General features: G+C 42.7%; 1 protein-coding gene across 4 annotated transcripts in view; it reads left to right on the top strand.

Moving 5' to 3' along the window:
- SEMA3F (semaphorin 3F) overlaps positions 1 to 14,487 on the top strand; it is a 175,084-nt gene that overhangs the window by 12,061 nt on the left and 148,536 nt on the right. For all 4 annotated transcript variants that reach the window (XM_089525866.1, XM_089525848.1, XM_089525859.1 and 1 more), the window contains exon 2: positions 3,187 to 3,346. In XM_089525866.1, the coding sequence (XP_089381992.1) occupies positions 3,235 to 3,346 (112 nt within the window). In that variant the 5' untranslated portion in view covers positions 3,187 to 3,234. The remainder of the gene's footprint in view (positions 1 to 3,186; positions 3,347 to 14,487) is intronic.

Below are 14,487 nucleotides of genomic sequence, written 5' to 3'. Positions count from 1 at the left end.
AGATTTTTTGGTCTTCTCCCCACCCCCACCTCATTTTTGTCCTTTAAATAATTAAGTCCAGATTTCTCCTGACTGGAGAAATTTACTGTACAACTGTTCCTTCCCCTGGTTCACTGCCTTTCCCTGCTCAGCAGGAGGGCAGAGAGGTAGTATGCTTAGCAGGAGTCACAGCAGCTCCATCCTCCTCTGCCCCTCTGTGTCTGTTAGGAAGGGGTGCTCTTGCTAGTGGTGGGGGGAACCCCTAGTGGGTGGGCTGCTGTCTCTGGCAGTCATAGGATGAGGGCTATAAGGACTCTTTTCATTCCTGGAAGGAGACGACTTGATTACTGCCCCTCAATCAAACCCTGTTTATTTTACCAAATGAGAGCCTCATGTGAGCTTGTTAATTGCAGCAGGCCTGGCATTCATTCCATCTGCGTGCTCTTTCCAACTACAGTGGGAAATTCTGATGCTTCAGTGGTAGAAAGGAGCAGTGACCCTGGATGGAGTTCAGTGGATGAAAAGGCCCACAAGATGTAATTGAGCAGAGCTTGGGAAATGATCGTTTAACGGAGTATAACTCCCAGAATCCCCAGCCAGCATGGCCATTGGAGAATTCCGGAATTGTTATCTTTGCAATTAATGTTTCTAAGCATGATACTGGTATCAAACCTATCACAGTTTTCTTGAAACTATCAATATTGACACGTATCACTCATTAATTCTTGGTGATACCTATGGCTATACTCAAGCATACAGATTCAGAAAGGTTGATGTTATAAATGTTACTTGAAACTCACACATTGACTCACTCATTGCTTGGATACCTTGTCACCCAAGAAGGAGCTGAGTGTGGGACACAGAAGAAGGGAAAATGTCATCTCTCATTCCAATGAGCTCTACGTTCTCTATGGCATGCTCTATAGTTGTTTTCTTTTTCTCTCTGCAATCTTTATGATGGGAAATATTTGCAGAACGCTAAGACTCATTCAGGGTTGAAAGCTCACAAGCAAACCCAGAAAATAGAAAAAGGCTGACTCATCAAACACAGAGGGAAACAAAAATGGGTTGAAGTTAGTCCGAATAATTTTTCTAGAAGGTTATCCAAGGTGTGAGTTGTGTACTATAATAAACTCAATACTGACCAGAGAAGAAGCCCACAATTGTAAAACTGGATGAGGGCAAACAAACTGAAACTCAAGCAAGACAGAGGTGCTTCTGGTCAGTCAAATGACAGAGAAGGGCTCTGGGCTTGGGATAAACTCCCCAAGAAAACTTGGCTTTGCCATTAGGAGTTAATCTTGGTTTTAGCCTTGAACTTGGTTTTGACAATAGCCAGGAGTGGCTCGGCCATGGAACCCACTGGGTTACCTTGAGCAAGTCACACTCTCTCAGCCTCAGGGGAAGGCAAAGGCAAACCTCCTCTGAACAAAATTGTGCCAAGAAAATACCATGATTAGGGGTTGCTGTAAGTCAGAAACAACTTGAAGGCACACAACAACAGGGTGATCATTCAGCCAGCTCATATTGCAACTGCAATCCCTTCCTGGACCTAGCCAATGCATTTCCTTGCAGATTTCCCATTATTCTGGAACTCTCTGTCCGATGAGGAGGTGAGCATGCTGGACTAGAACCTAGTCTTTTTGGCAGGGGATAAAGACGTCTTCCTTCATACTGGAAACTGTCAGTTTGAGTAGTTTTAAGTGGTTGGATGCTTATTTCCTTTTACTGCTGAGGTTGAAATGTGTGTTGAAGCTGTTTGTATTCCTTAACAGTACAGTATTTCTATTTTTGTTCCATTGTCTTTTCTGTTAGGTGCCTTGAGTGCCATTATTCACAAAAAGGCCGGATATAAATTTAATCAATCAATCAATCAGTCAACAATCAGTGAGAATCAAATAATAAGAAAAATGAGATTGAAGTCCAGAATTTTGTGAACTCCAACAGTTTATACAAGTTGGCCCTCACTGCATAATACAATAGGATTGATTTGTGTTATATTTTCTCCACTGGGTTCATTCACATTGAGAGAAAAAAGTACTTGCTCATAGAGAAATGTAACGCATGAGCCAAGTGGTAACTGGTATGGGTTTGTCTTCCAGTTAAAACAGTGGCATTTTTGATGGCCCTCTGATCCTAGATCATGAATATTTAGTAATGACAAAGAATGAGGTGAAAAGAGACTTGTGTTTTAGAAACATGATACAGTGTGAACCCAATTTGATGGAGCCCAGTTCACCAATAAGAGAGAGGTGCACTGCCTTTTTGGTATTGCCATGTCGGTGTCTGTCCAAAGCAGGGTTGGGCTGCTTCGAGCAGCCACATGCATCTATGAATCTCAATCAATCATGTCTGTCCTTCTGAATCCTGCCCTCCACCATGAAGAATACTGGACCTGATTCCCTCCCTCCCTCATCATTCCCTTCTCCTTTTGTGTCGTGTCTTTTAGATTGTAAGCCTGTGGGCAGGGAACTGTCTGTTATCCCCTCTATTGTAAACCGCTCGGATTCCCAGTGATTGGGCGGTATATAAATAAAACCTATTATTATTATTATTATTATTATTATTATTATTATTATGTCCTCAACACCCTTTCAAATCTTGGTGGCTCCAAATGACCAATGCAATAATGATTTGCCATTTTCTCACACCCCTCCCCATTTGCTCTGGTCTGATTTAGGTCCATGAGTGTTTCCTCCTTACCCAACCACCTGAACTGGAAGTGACCATTTATACATTTCCACCTGTCAAAAAGTACTTCCACAATTCTAAAACAGGCTGAAGAGGGGGAGAGGAAAAATGGGGTGAAATGCATCGGTGAAAGTGACTCTCTTTCCCACTCAAAAACTAGAACTTAAATCCACTGGTTAGTGCCATGTATGATAGACCCAATGAATCAACGAGAACTTTGTAAAACAATACTTCAGTTGATTCATTGTGTCTGCTCTAGTTGTGTCTGCTCTAGTTGGGAGTAATAATTGAAATACAGTCTAGCTATTTAGATAACTGACAAGGGCCATTGGGGAACAGGATCATATATTTGAATTATAGATTGGTACATTTTTAAGCCAGCATGTTTTTCCTTCTAGAAGTTGGTCAGATGAATCCAGTGGCCTTAAAGAGAAGGGAAAATTCAATTGTTCAGCAAGTCTCATATTCCATTCATCATAACAATGCTTCTGTCTCCTCTTTCTTCCTCTCTTGTAGATTGCTTAAGAATTCTGCCTGGAGTTGGGATCAACGGCTCTCTCCACCATGCCCTTGGTTGGCTTTTTGCTCTGGGCCATCCTGCTGTTTGTGGGCTGGTGGCCATCCTATGCCAAGGATTACTTGTTTGCTACACCAAGGGTGCAACTCACTTTCAAAGGTAAGGCCTATTCTCTAGGTTCAAGGAGCATTATTCTGTGGTGGTGGTCTTATTTGGGTTACTCTTTCTGGTAATCAGTGGCTGGGTGAAAGTCCTATATCTAGCATATTCAGGTTCACAGGGCCAGCCCTATCATAGGGAAAAGTGGAACAGCTGCTTCAGTGAATTTAATATGTCATGAAAAGGAAGCAAAACTTATATTTTACTGTTGTCAACCGCCCGGATTGGTTTCCCATAGGGCGGTATACAAATAAATATTATTATTATTATTATTATTATTATTATTATTATTATTATTATTATTATTATATTTTGGTTGTTTTTTTGCTGCCAGGATTGGGGAAAAGTGCTTGTTCCTATCTCAAATACCAAAGTAACTTGGCTAGCTTTGGATACTGGGCATCCTGACTCTGGGGGTGGGAAAGATGGAGCACCAGTGGCTTCTCACTCACAAAGCAAAATGTCATGGTACCACCCTGCAGCTTCATCATAATGGCCATTCCCAGTCTTTCCAGGAAAGCTATCCTCAGCAGCATATTGCCTTGAGATCACTGCCATGAGTAGTGTGAAGGAGACTTTATCTGGAATAGGTTTGAAGAAGCCACTGGGCTGCCAGCCTGCATCAATCAAGCACATGATGTGTTTCACTTCAGTTTCTCTCTCCATCTGGAGATAACTGGCCCTGCAGCTTATGGAGTTTCCTTGGATTTTTGTAGAGTCAGGCACCATGGCTGGCATTACAGTCAGCTGATTGACAGCTCAGTGAACCCAACCTGCCATGTGTGCTGCTGAGAAAGAGTTGGCAGCATGTCACACATTAAACCCCTAGGAAGGGACTGCAGTGCTTCCATGAATCCTCCTCCTGCCTGGACAGAGGAGGGGACAGGTGTTGAGGGAGGTCCCATTTCTAAAGTTTCTGGGTTAGCTGGTGTGAGGCACTGAGGTAGCAGGTCAGCCTCAGAGGTAGGAGGCTAACATGATCAGCCTTCATGAAAACACTCTTGCTGAAACATGCTAAACCAAAGATGCAAACTTACAGGTTTATGTGTCTCCAACAGCACCACTTTTGTTTCTCCTGCATGATTTTTTTTTACTACCTTTGCCTAATGAAGAAGCCAGTGAGTTTCAAAAGGGAGCATAATGTTTTTGTGCTTTCTGGTTGGCCTACTAAAGGTGCCAGCTTGTGTATTTTGGAATTAATTTAATGGCCAAAACAGCTGCCCCTACAAAGAAACACCAGTATACAACTGTTAACTAGGAATATACTGTGTTTGTACTATAGACACCCATCTCTTCTTAACCTCCCTTTCCCTTCAGGAATATTGACAAATGTGCATCTCAGGCTGCAATCTCTGGGAGGAATCCTGCTTATGCTGGAATAATGGTCTTTTATGCTGTCAGCTTTCTCTCCTGATAGAGACAGTTTTGTTTTGTTTTGTTTTTTTAAAAAAAACACAGTTGTGATTTTAGCACCATCCTTAATCATTACAGCACCTGTGGCCATTTTACCTCCTCTGTCCTCTCCCAACTGCCCACACTGCTCCCCACACCACCTACACCATGCCCTGCACCTGCTAACGACTGCAATCTCTGTGTTTGCCAGGATCATGACATATTACATAGATGCTTCTCCCCTCATTGATTTTGAGTTTTGCCCTATAAAATTGCATGAAAGTGGGCAGGGCATCAGAAGATTTTGACAGTGGGGTTTCTAAAAATAACAGGAGTGAAGACCCATTTCTCTTTTTCACCTTACAGAATGATGTGATGCTTAGCGGTCTTGATGTATTTATCTTGTGGTTATCATCATTTAGGAGGGGAGGTTGAGATTTGATAGTGATGGTCTCCATTGCATGGTCATTTGAAGTGCAAATAACTTCATTTGTGCCTGGCTTTTTCAAGAAGCTTAAGAAAGATTCATTTGCAGCAAATATGAATTGGCCTGTACCTAATGTGTGCACGCACTTGTTTGAGAGCCATTGTCTTTTTGAAAATTGTTTGATGTGATATTTTAAGGAAGTGTACACACACAAATTGCAACTCTGGGGATATTTTTGTTCCTTCTGGGTTATCATAAGTGGGTTTGTAATAGTCCCATGCTAACAAGATGTTGGGTCTGGCAGTGCCAGGAGAAGACCATCTAATGATGGAGGACCGTGGGCTTGCTATTAAATTCAGCAGAGGAGAATTCACATTGTGAACTATAATTGCGGCCAGTCTGGAGGATGTTCTGAAACCATAGTGATGGTGACCTAGAGCAAAGCCACATTTTAGCCATGCCTGGCCTGCTTCCTCTGTCACACTCTCATCCAGGTAGAGAAATAAACAGAAACAAGCATAGTTGCTGCTCTAAATATTCTACCCATAATCAGCAGCTGGGGAAGGTAGGTAGTCATGCTAATTTACTGTGCTGGATTGTGTTAAGAATTACGACCAGATGATGCATATGAGGCACTTCAGACTCGTGAAGTGCTATACAAATGTCAAGTATTGTTGTTACATTACTCTAAGCAAGTACTTGTTCAGGAATTTGCAGTGTTAAGTTATGAATGTAAAGGACCTGTTCCATTCATATCCTTTGCAATGCAAAGAAAGAATGTTTCATTTTACTTTTGATCTTTGGCTAAAAGGAATTTGAAAAATGGCACTTTATCATACTGGGATGAGTTAGTGATGGAAAGACAGGCGTTCTTATGCATCCCTGCTCATCCTAACTTTGCTAGTCATGTCAATAACATATATTTTCATTAGCCAAGGATGGTTAGCTATTTGTCAGTTGGCTAAATTCTGACAGACCTGAAGTTTTTTGGTGTGCCTTCATGTCCTTTCTGATTTATGGCAACCTTAAGGTAAACCTAACATGAGGCTAGTCTACACAATCAAAATACTCCTGATTCCAGTCGATAGAGTGTGATCCAGCCACACATAATTTGCAGGAGTTTGGCTTTTTGTGTGAAAACCCCTCAAAAAACCTCCTAAAGTCTGCAGAAAAAGGCTTTTTACAGGAGTATCCATTGAAATCTGCGGAAATATGCATTATCACACATATGTCCACTTTGCATGCATTTGGATGGCTGCACATTTTCTGCAGAAGTAGGGTGAAGAGATGCAGATAGATGCAAATTTGTGCAAGAAAATGAAGACAATTAACCGTTGATGTGAATGTATGGAAATGGTCTGCAATGCACATGATCCATTTAAGTGTAGACTAGCCCATGGTTTCTTTTGCCCAAGATTTGTTCTGTGTGGATTTGTTTTTGTCTTCCTCTGAGACTGTGGGTTTCATGGCTGAGCAGGGATTCAAGCCCTGGTCTCCCAGAGTCCTAGTCCAACACACAAACCATGACACCACCCTGGCTCTGTCATAATGATGTTGAGTTTCTCTAGTGGTGATATACTGTGAGATCTTCCTCCTGGCCCTTCTTGATTTATGTAGTTGTTTTTTAAAGGCTCTTTTTATCCACTTTCAGTGAGTCAGGAAAAGACTAGCCCAACACTGTCATAATTATATCAAGCCAACATTTAAAATTATCTGGATTTAATTCTGTAATACTCTTTACTATTCTTCTAGTGCACTCCTGTGCAATTTATGTGTCCCACCAAACTGATGGCAGGCCGCTTGCAAAGTGTGAAGTGCCACCTGTAGTTTGGTGCACTTCTTCCTTTTGCTACCTACTTAGGACTGTAAAAAAAGTTAAACGGTCAAGCATATGGGAAGCTGCATACAGAGCTATGCTTGATCTGAGATATTAGGCATGCCAGTCCTTTCCAGTCTTTCATCCTCCAGATCTTTTGAACCTCAGCTCCCAGAAATCCTCATTGTTATCCTTGTTATGAAAATGTACTTGCTATTGTTGGCATGGGCTTCTGGGAGCTGAAGTCCAAAACATCTGGAGGACCAAAGATTGAGAATGAAGCACTAGCCTTTCATCACTCTATACCTTATCTTTGTCTACTCCTGTACTGGCTAGAAAAGCATTCTGAATGTCCATGTCTACAACCCAGTCTCTATTTTGGACTATGAACAGTCTCATCAGAGAACCAGGGAAGACAGAAATATGCTACAATCTGTCTTCATGTTCTACGTTTACATGTGCATGTTGAGATCTTCTTTTGGCTTATTAAAAGATTTCTGTGTCCAACAGAGGAAGTTTAGAGCAAAGCAATGACTTTGAAAATCCGTTTTGTCTCTTTATAGTGCCATTGATTCTTCATGAGAAGGTTTGGTTCACAGTCAAAAAAGTGGGAAATTTCTGTGTTGTTTTTCACGGTATCACCTGGCTGCTCCAGAGTTTTTGGTGCTTTGACAAAAGTTAGCAGAAATAGACAGTAAATCATGAGACTTGGCAGCCGAGCAGAAGGTTACTTGGAAAGACATTCAAAGGGGTATAGGAGAACTTGGGTGGTGTCTGAGATGGAAAGAGATTGAAAGCCACAGGAAATGAGAGATGAGGCAGAAAGGATTATTAGAAGGCATACTGTTTAGATAAACTTTGACTCCAGGGAACAATTGACAAACATCTCAAGGGCATTAAATGCTGGAGCAACAAGGGTAACATGAAAGGTATAAGCATTCAGGGAAGGAAGGACTGGTGCCTTGGAGAACCTATCACAGAGTTATGAATGTTTGGGAGCTGGAGAGAATGATCTCTTACAGAGAGGGAGCAACAAGCAGCCTCCTTAGGAATTCTGGGAAGTAGTTGCCTTTGTTGATGTTAGGTGCCTTCAAGTCAACTCTGACTTATGGCTACTACATCCTAGGGTTTTCTTGGCAAGATTTATTTAGAAGAGGTTTGCCATTGCTTTCCTCTAAAATGAGGAAAGTGTAATTTGGTTTCTATGGCTAATTAGAATGAGAACTCTGATCTTTGACAGTCCTAGTTCAACACTCAAATCACTATACCGTAATGGCTTTCTATTTGCTAGGAGATATCTGATCTAAATTTCTGGGTTGTACCTATCAACTTGCATTATATTTTCATTTGTATGCATCTGTTTTTGCCTGTCTGTCTGCCTTTCTAGGATTTCTTTTTTTTTTCTGTCTGTCTGCTTGAGAACAGATAGAGAATAATTTAACGTAGCTCTGCAGAAAAAGATGAAATGTAATCATTTTGCTGTCTGACATTTTTCTGTACTCATATGTGCCCTGTTTTTGCTGGAGAAGTAGCTGTTTTGTGTGTGGTATCGCTGCACTGCCGTAACCATACACTACTTATCCAGCAATACATGCTTTAATGCAATTACCATTCCTGAGCTGGCCTGCGTGCCCAGGGACAGTGGGATTAGTGCTGGACGGATAAGCATTATTAAGCATGGTATGCGGTAGAAATGTTTGTACATGTTCACTTCCAGGTCTGTTGGGGTCTCCTTTTGGATCAGCTGTGATTTTCCCAGAGAGGCCTGATCCTGCTGTCATCCAGGGTGGATTCCCATGACCAAAACAGACATATTGTTAATAAGCCCATGCTAACTTTGGGGAGCAGCACCATCACAGTCCTGTGACACAGCTGTGGCAACAGTTCTGTGACAAAACTGTGTGTAGCTGCTAAAGAAATAGTTGTGGTCAAGCACACAGTGGTTGCATGGAAGCCTGTATATGCTGGCTGGCAATCACAGCACTGCCTCCATATTTTACAGTGTCCACAGGAAAGCAGACACTGAGTAAACATTGTGAGGTGGTCTTATGAATGGCATCGTGGTTTGTGTTTGCACTGGCAGAAAACCTGGCTTACTGTTGGGGCTTCTGGATCCACAAAGAGGCAAGCAGTCTGCATATCTAGCATCCACAATGGGCCAACACCAGCAGCATTGTCTGCACACATTGTTGTGTAGCTGTGTGCTCGTGCAATAAATTTGCATTGATGCACTCTGCTGATGGTATTGTTGTGCTAATATGCACTCAGTTAGTACATCTGCAAAAGGCATGGCACCAAAGGAACCGGATGAGTTCAAAAGTGAAAGTGCTGTGGTGAGTTGGAAGTTTGGGTGGGAAGTGGTAATGGATTGCCCACCCGTCAACCCTCCTTCCCCTGTCCTCCCACCGTAGCTTGCCGTCTCCATGCCCAGGGGATTCTCCAGAATTTCTGTCCTGATCCATAGTAAAAGGAGACTTTTTTACTCTGGAGGATCAACCTGGAGTGTGAATTAGACCTGTGTTCCACCTGTTTTGGTCCCGTGAATCTTCTAAACAGGTAAGTACAGGAATGTTTTGGGCTTTTTTATATATTGTGTGGACAAGCCTTCAGTAGAAGCTGGGTTTTCATGACTAAAATCAAAGGAAACCCATTACTTAGATCAAAATTCTCTGTGTGGTACCAGAAGCACAAACTGCACCACAAAAGGGATGTGGTGGCTTAGTGGTTAAGATGCCAGTTCTGACAGTCGTAAGGTCAGAAGGTTGGCAGCTCGAGCCCAAGTGCCCCATGATGGGGTGAGCCCCCATCATTCGTCCTAGCTTCTGCCGACCTAGCTGTTTGAAAGCATACAAATGCAAATAGATAAATAGGTACCACTTTGGTGGGAAGGTAACAGTGTTGGATGTAGTCATGATGGCCACATGACCATTGCAGTTGTCTTCGGACAATGCTGGCTCTTTTGTTTAGTAATGGAGATTAGCACCACCCCCTACACTTGGTTATGACTAGACATTCATATTGAGGGGAAACCTTTATTTTTACCTTTTAGCACAAGCTACTACCACAGTGTGTGTGTTATGAAATGGACACTAAGAGAGGCCCATCTAGATAATATGAATAGAGATGTCACACATGTATGTCTGTTAACACTGCTCTTCTGAAAGCACAGATTATTGCTATCTTTTACATATTTATATATGGGCCTGATCATCAGTTTTAATGGATAAATCAGTTTTGTTTGGTTCCTTCTCTGTTTTTTTTTTTTTTTTAAATAAATGGTAAGCTAATATTTCTAAGCTAAAGACCATCTCAACTTCCTTAGTTGTGAACACCATAGGGACAGGGCTGTTCTTACAATTGAGTGTTGTTAATGCCCAGTGGCATGTGCCCGGAAAGGGTTGCAGGGTTTGTGTGTGTGTGTGTGTGTGTGTGTGTGTGTGTGTAGACTGGCCCAGCCTCCTTCCTGCTTGCTGCCTTGCTTATCTACCCTGCCCCCCCAGCCACCCACTTCCCACCCAACTGCTGTGGGAGAGAGGTGTGCCTAGGTCTGGTGTGGCTGCTGCACCAGACTCTAAATGAAAGCACTGCTTGAGGTGATGCTGTGGCCTCCAGAGAGCCAGTGAGAAAGGGGGCTGGTGCCCTTTCTTGCTCACCTAACAGCAGCAGCAGTTCCACCGGGTGTACCTCCCCACTAGATGTACAGCCCCATGTGGTGTCACCCAGTGCCATCTGTACCCCTGACCACCATAATGAAGCCTCTGTGTTGCTGCATTTAATAGAGTTGATATATTGATTTATATGGTGGGTGTTGTTGTTTTAAGGTTTAATTGCTTTAATTTGGCTTTGTTTAGCTGATGTATATTTTTTGTATTTGGGTATAGTAGAAAACTGTCAAATATTATGGAGTTATAAATACATGAACTGCAAAATTTTCCTTTATCTATAAGATCATATTACCTCTGGAGAGTTCCCTATAGACCTAAAGACTGATATAGATTGCCTTTAACAACCGGAAGTTGTGATTGACTATAGTTGTGCATTAGAACACTCTAAATATATGAGATGTAATGAAACCATGAAGACTAGCAGCTTTTAGAGGAAATATCATATCACCTGGCTGACCTTTTAACCTGCAATGAAATTAGAAAAACCCTCCTGCCATGCCTTCTGTTTTCCTCACACCACTATTTCAAGTTATTTCCAGTTAACCTCACTCATTGCCTAAAAGCCAGCTGAGATACCAGCACTGTAAAATGAGCTGTCTTTAATCAGCTTTTACCCCTATGAGTCAACAATTTCTATGCCCGTATGATGTTTCTCTTTCTAGTGAGGTGGAGAGTGAAGAGAAGAGGGGATGAGGAACAGGAGGAGGAAGTTAGGCAATGGGAGCTGTTAACATGGCCCAGGCCACCAACTCTGTCAATAAAACGGCAGCCAGGGCTTAGAGAAAGGTGAGAGATTTAATGCACCTAACACCTCCTCCCACTTGGCCTGGATTTTACTTGGCAGATTAACCAAGCAGCAGGAAGAGGCCATAATTCCATGTTGAAGTAGGAAAGAACAAATTTGGGGACAGTGAATAGGAGGCACTGGGTATGGAAGTTCCCAGAATAATGATGCCAGGATGTTGTTGATAGCATGAACTGTGATTATCCTGGTCAAATCATAGGAGCAGTGGTGCTGCTGAACCAACAGTGGTGCTGGCAGCAATCATGCAGCCTGGTAATTTTGAAAGGATGGGCCTGTTGTTCATTCATTGTCTGTCCCCATAGTGAGCACCATCACTATGGAAGAGAAAAACTGTGTGTCCGGAACTGAGGTAAACGCTTTCTGAGAAACCTCAGTCAATTGCAGCATATCCTGGCGTATGTGCTTTCTGTAAATCTGCAGATTTATCATCCGTACCAATCTCAGTGCTCACCTTGTATGTTCTGGTGCCCTTCTTTTCCTGACTGCCTCAACAGGAATTCATGAGCTAGCACTTTAACCATGTGATTAGCCTCTTATTTCTTTTCTCCTTCATTATTCTTTAGCAAGCAGGCATAGTGATTAATGAGGCAAACCTTCTTAACTTCATTCCTGTTTACAGCCAGTGTTAGGCTTTCAGATGCTCATAGATGTTGAAACTTTAAGTGACCTGCGACTTTTGTGCTTTGATGTTAGTCTTATAAGGAGAACATGAATGTTTCAAAAGAGTGTCATAAAGCACATGTACTATTTACCTGTTGACACCTTTGGGCAGGCATATCTGTGGTAAAACCATTTGCTTGATACCAAAATTATATATTCAGGCTATATCTAATCTGTTCTAGCAATGACCTGAATTTCCCCCAACCCACTCCTACTCCTGAATCTACTATCCTAAACCATGTAGTCCTGGAAGCACAGTAGAATATACCACTTTGGGTCAATCACTGGTAGCTCTTGGGTTAAAGGAAAGGAGGTAGATATGCTAGGAATCCAGCCATGATGGACTTCTCTGACTTTCAGCTTCTGAGAATCAGAAGCAATGTGTTCACCTTCAGGGGGTAGTAGAAATCTTAACATTACCACTTTACTTCATCTTACCAGTAAGAAAGGACCTGAGGAAATTCTAGAGCCATGTTCCTAGAGCAGTGGTTTGGGAACCCTTGCTCTAGAGTTTCCTTTAGTCCTTCTGTAACTGTAAGATGAGGTAAAGTAGTGATGTTAAAATTTCTACTACCCCCTGAAGGTGAACACATTGGTTCTGATGGACTTCAGCTCCCAGAATTCTTCATTGTGGGCCAGGACTGACAAGCGCTTCTGGGAGCTGAAGTCCAAAACACCTGGAGGACCAAACTTTGGGAAACGCTGCTCTAGAACCAGGAAAAGGTACTTTTGGACTATAGCTGCTAGAATCCCCCAGTCAGTATTGCCACTGGCTGGAAGATTCTGGGGGTTGTTGTCCAAACCTGCAACTTTTCCACTCTCCAGGAAACATGAATTGTTGGCTTCAGTCATTATGGGCTTCCCAGAAGTGCCTGCTCATCTGCTGTAGAAACAGAATGCTGGGGCTCTTCTTAACCTTCTTAAGTTTTCAAAGTCTGCACATCTGCAAGAAGAAAGTAAGTTCTGGACTTGCTGAGCCTTGGCAGGATTCAGCAAGACAAATCCTACCTTCCCTAATTCTTGAGTTAATGGATTGTGAAGATTGTATTGCCTGGGACGGAGGCAATGCTGCCAGCAGAGAAAGCTCACTTGGATAACCAAACTGGACATGTCGCTGAGCCTCTGTGTAAACAGCAGAACAATACAGCACCAGAGAGCTATGAACAAGCTTCCCCTTTCACTTCCTGTTGCAGCCAGTTCAAAGCCTATTGTTCTGCCTCTGTCAGTGTTTATGCTTGCACTCAGTGGGAACACCCAGGCCACTGCTGCTGAATCAGAATGAGAACCCCTCATCTCCTGCTCTCCAGCAGCTCTGTGCACTACATGGAAACAGCCACATGGCCTTAGCAGTATACACAATCATACCACCTGCTTTTCTGTGGTTCAAGGAGTTCACTCCAGTACAAGAGCAGTGAAAGCACTGTAAATGCCATGAGTTATCAAGATAAAACTGTGCGCTGTCAACGCAGATTTTGCTGCTTCTGAAGGAGGAGCAGGCTGAAAGCCAACTGAAGAGGGCAGGGTTTTTCCTTTCCTTTGAATGATAGAACTCAGAACATAACAGCAGCATTCTTTGCGTGGGTACCATTCCCTACTAAGACAATTTCTGCTTTCATTCCACATGAGAGCAGGTTTCCAGGCATTCATTCCTTCAACCTGGTCCTTTCTTTTGAACTGCTCAGCATTGGAGTGACAATGGCTGTGGATGCAACCAGAAGGGCCGCAACTAGAGAGTTAATCGATTCTTTTGCAGTATTCAGTGTGTTTGCAGTATTAAGCCCATGTTCTTGCAGAGGATGTCCAGGGTGCAGAGCTAATTAACAGCCCTGGTACAAGCATGGGATAATGTTGCCTAGCAACTAAATGAGGCCTGGAAGGTCCTCTCTAACTTCTGCCTCCTTTATAAACTAAGACTTAAAGAGTGTTGGTCAGCTTGTAGCTTTGTCCCCATGTGCCTTCAACACCTCGGAGAAGCTGCATTTTGCCAAGCACTGTTTTGACCATTCAGATACCCAGAAGCTCTTGCTAGTGATGGGAAATGTTCCAATGTAAGAGGACAAACTACACCCATGATGGGCTGTGTGGCTCTTCATTTATCACTCACACCCAAAATATCTCTGCTCCATTTCCCACTCTTGATACTAAGAATGGGAACATGTTCCCAGGAGGGAAATGAGTAGTGATGGAAAATGATGGCCACATCCTGACTGAGACCCCCAATTGCAGCCAGTCCTTGTTTCCCAAGGAAGGATGAGGTGGAGGGGAAAATCTATTTATATTACCTGGACTGTTGCTGATTATGACTTTGCAGATTCACACACACATCTTTTCCAGGATTCTTCTCAGGAAAAACAGGTTAGGTATTCTTAGCTGAGA

The sequence above is a fragment of the Sceloporus occidentalis genome, unplaced genomic scaffold (assembly GCF_023333645.1).
Source record: "Sceloporus occidentalis isolate IW3139 unplaced genomic scaffold, rSceOcc1.0.p SCAF_1, whole genome shotgun sequence".
NCBI classification, from domain to species: domain Eukaryota; kingdom Metazoa; phylum Chordata; class Lepidosauria; order Squamata; family Phrynosomatidae; genus Sceloporus; species Sceloporus occidentalis.
Note: the sequence above shows the minus strand (reverse complement) of the source record. Positions and strands in the feature narration are given on the sequence as shown.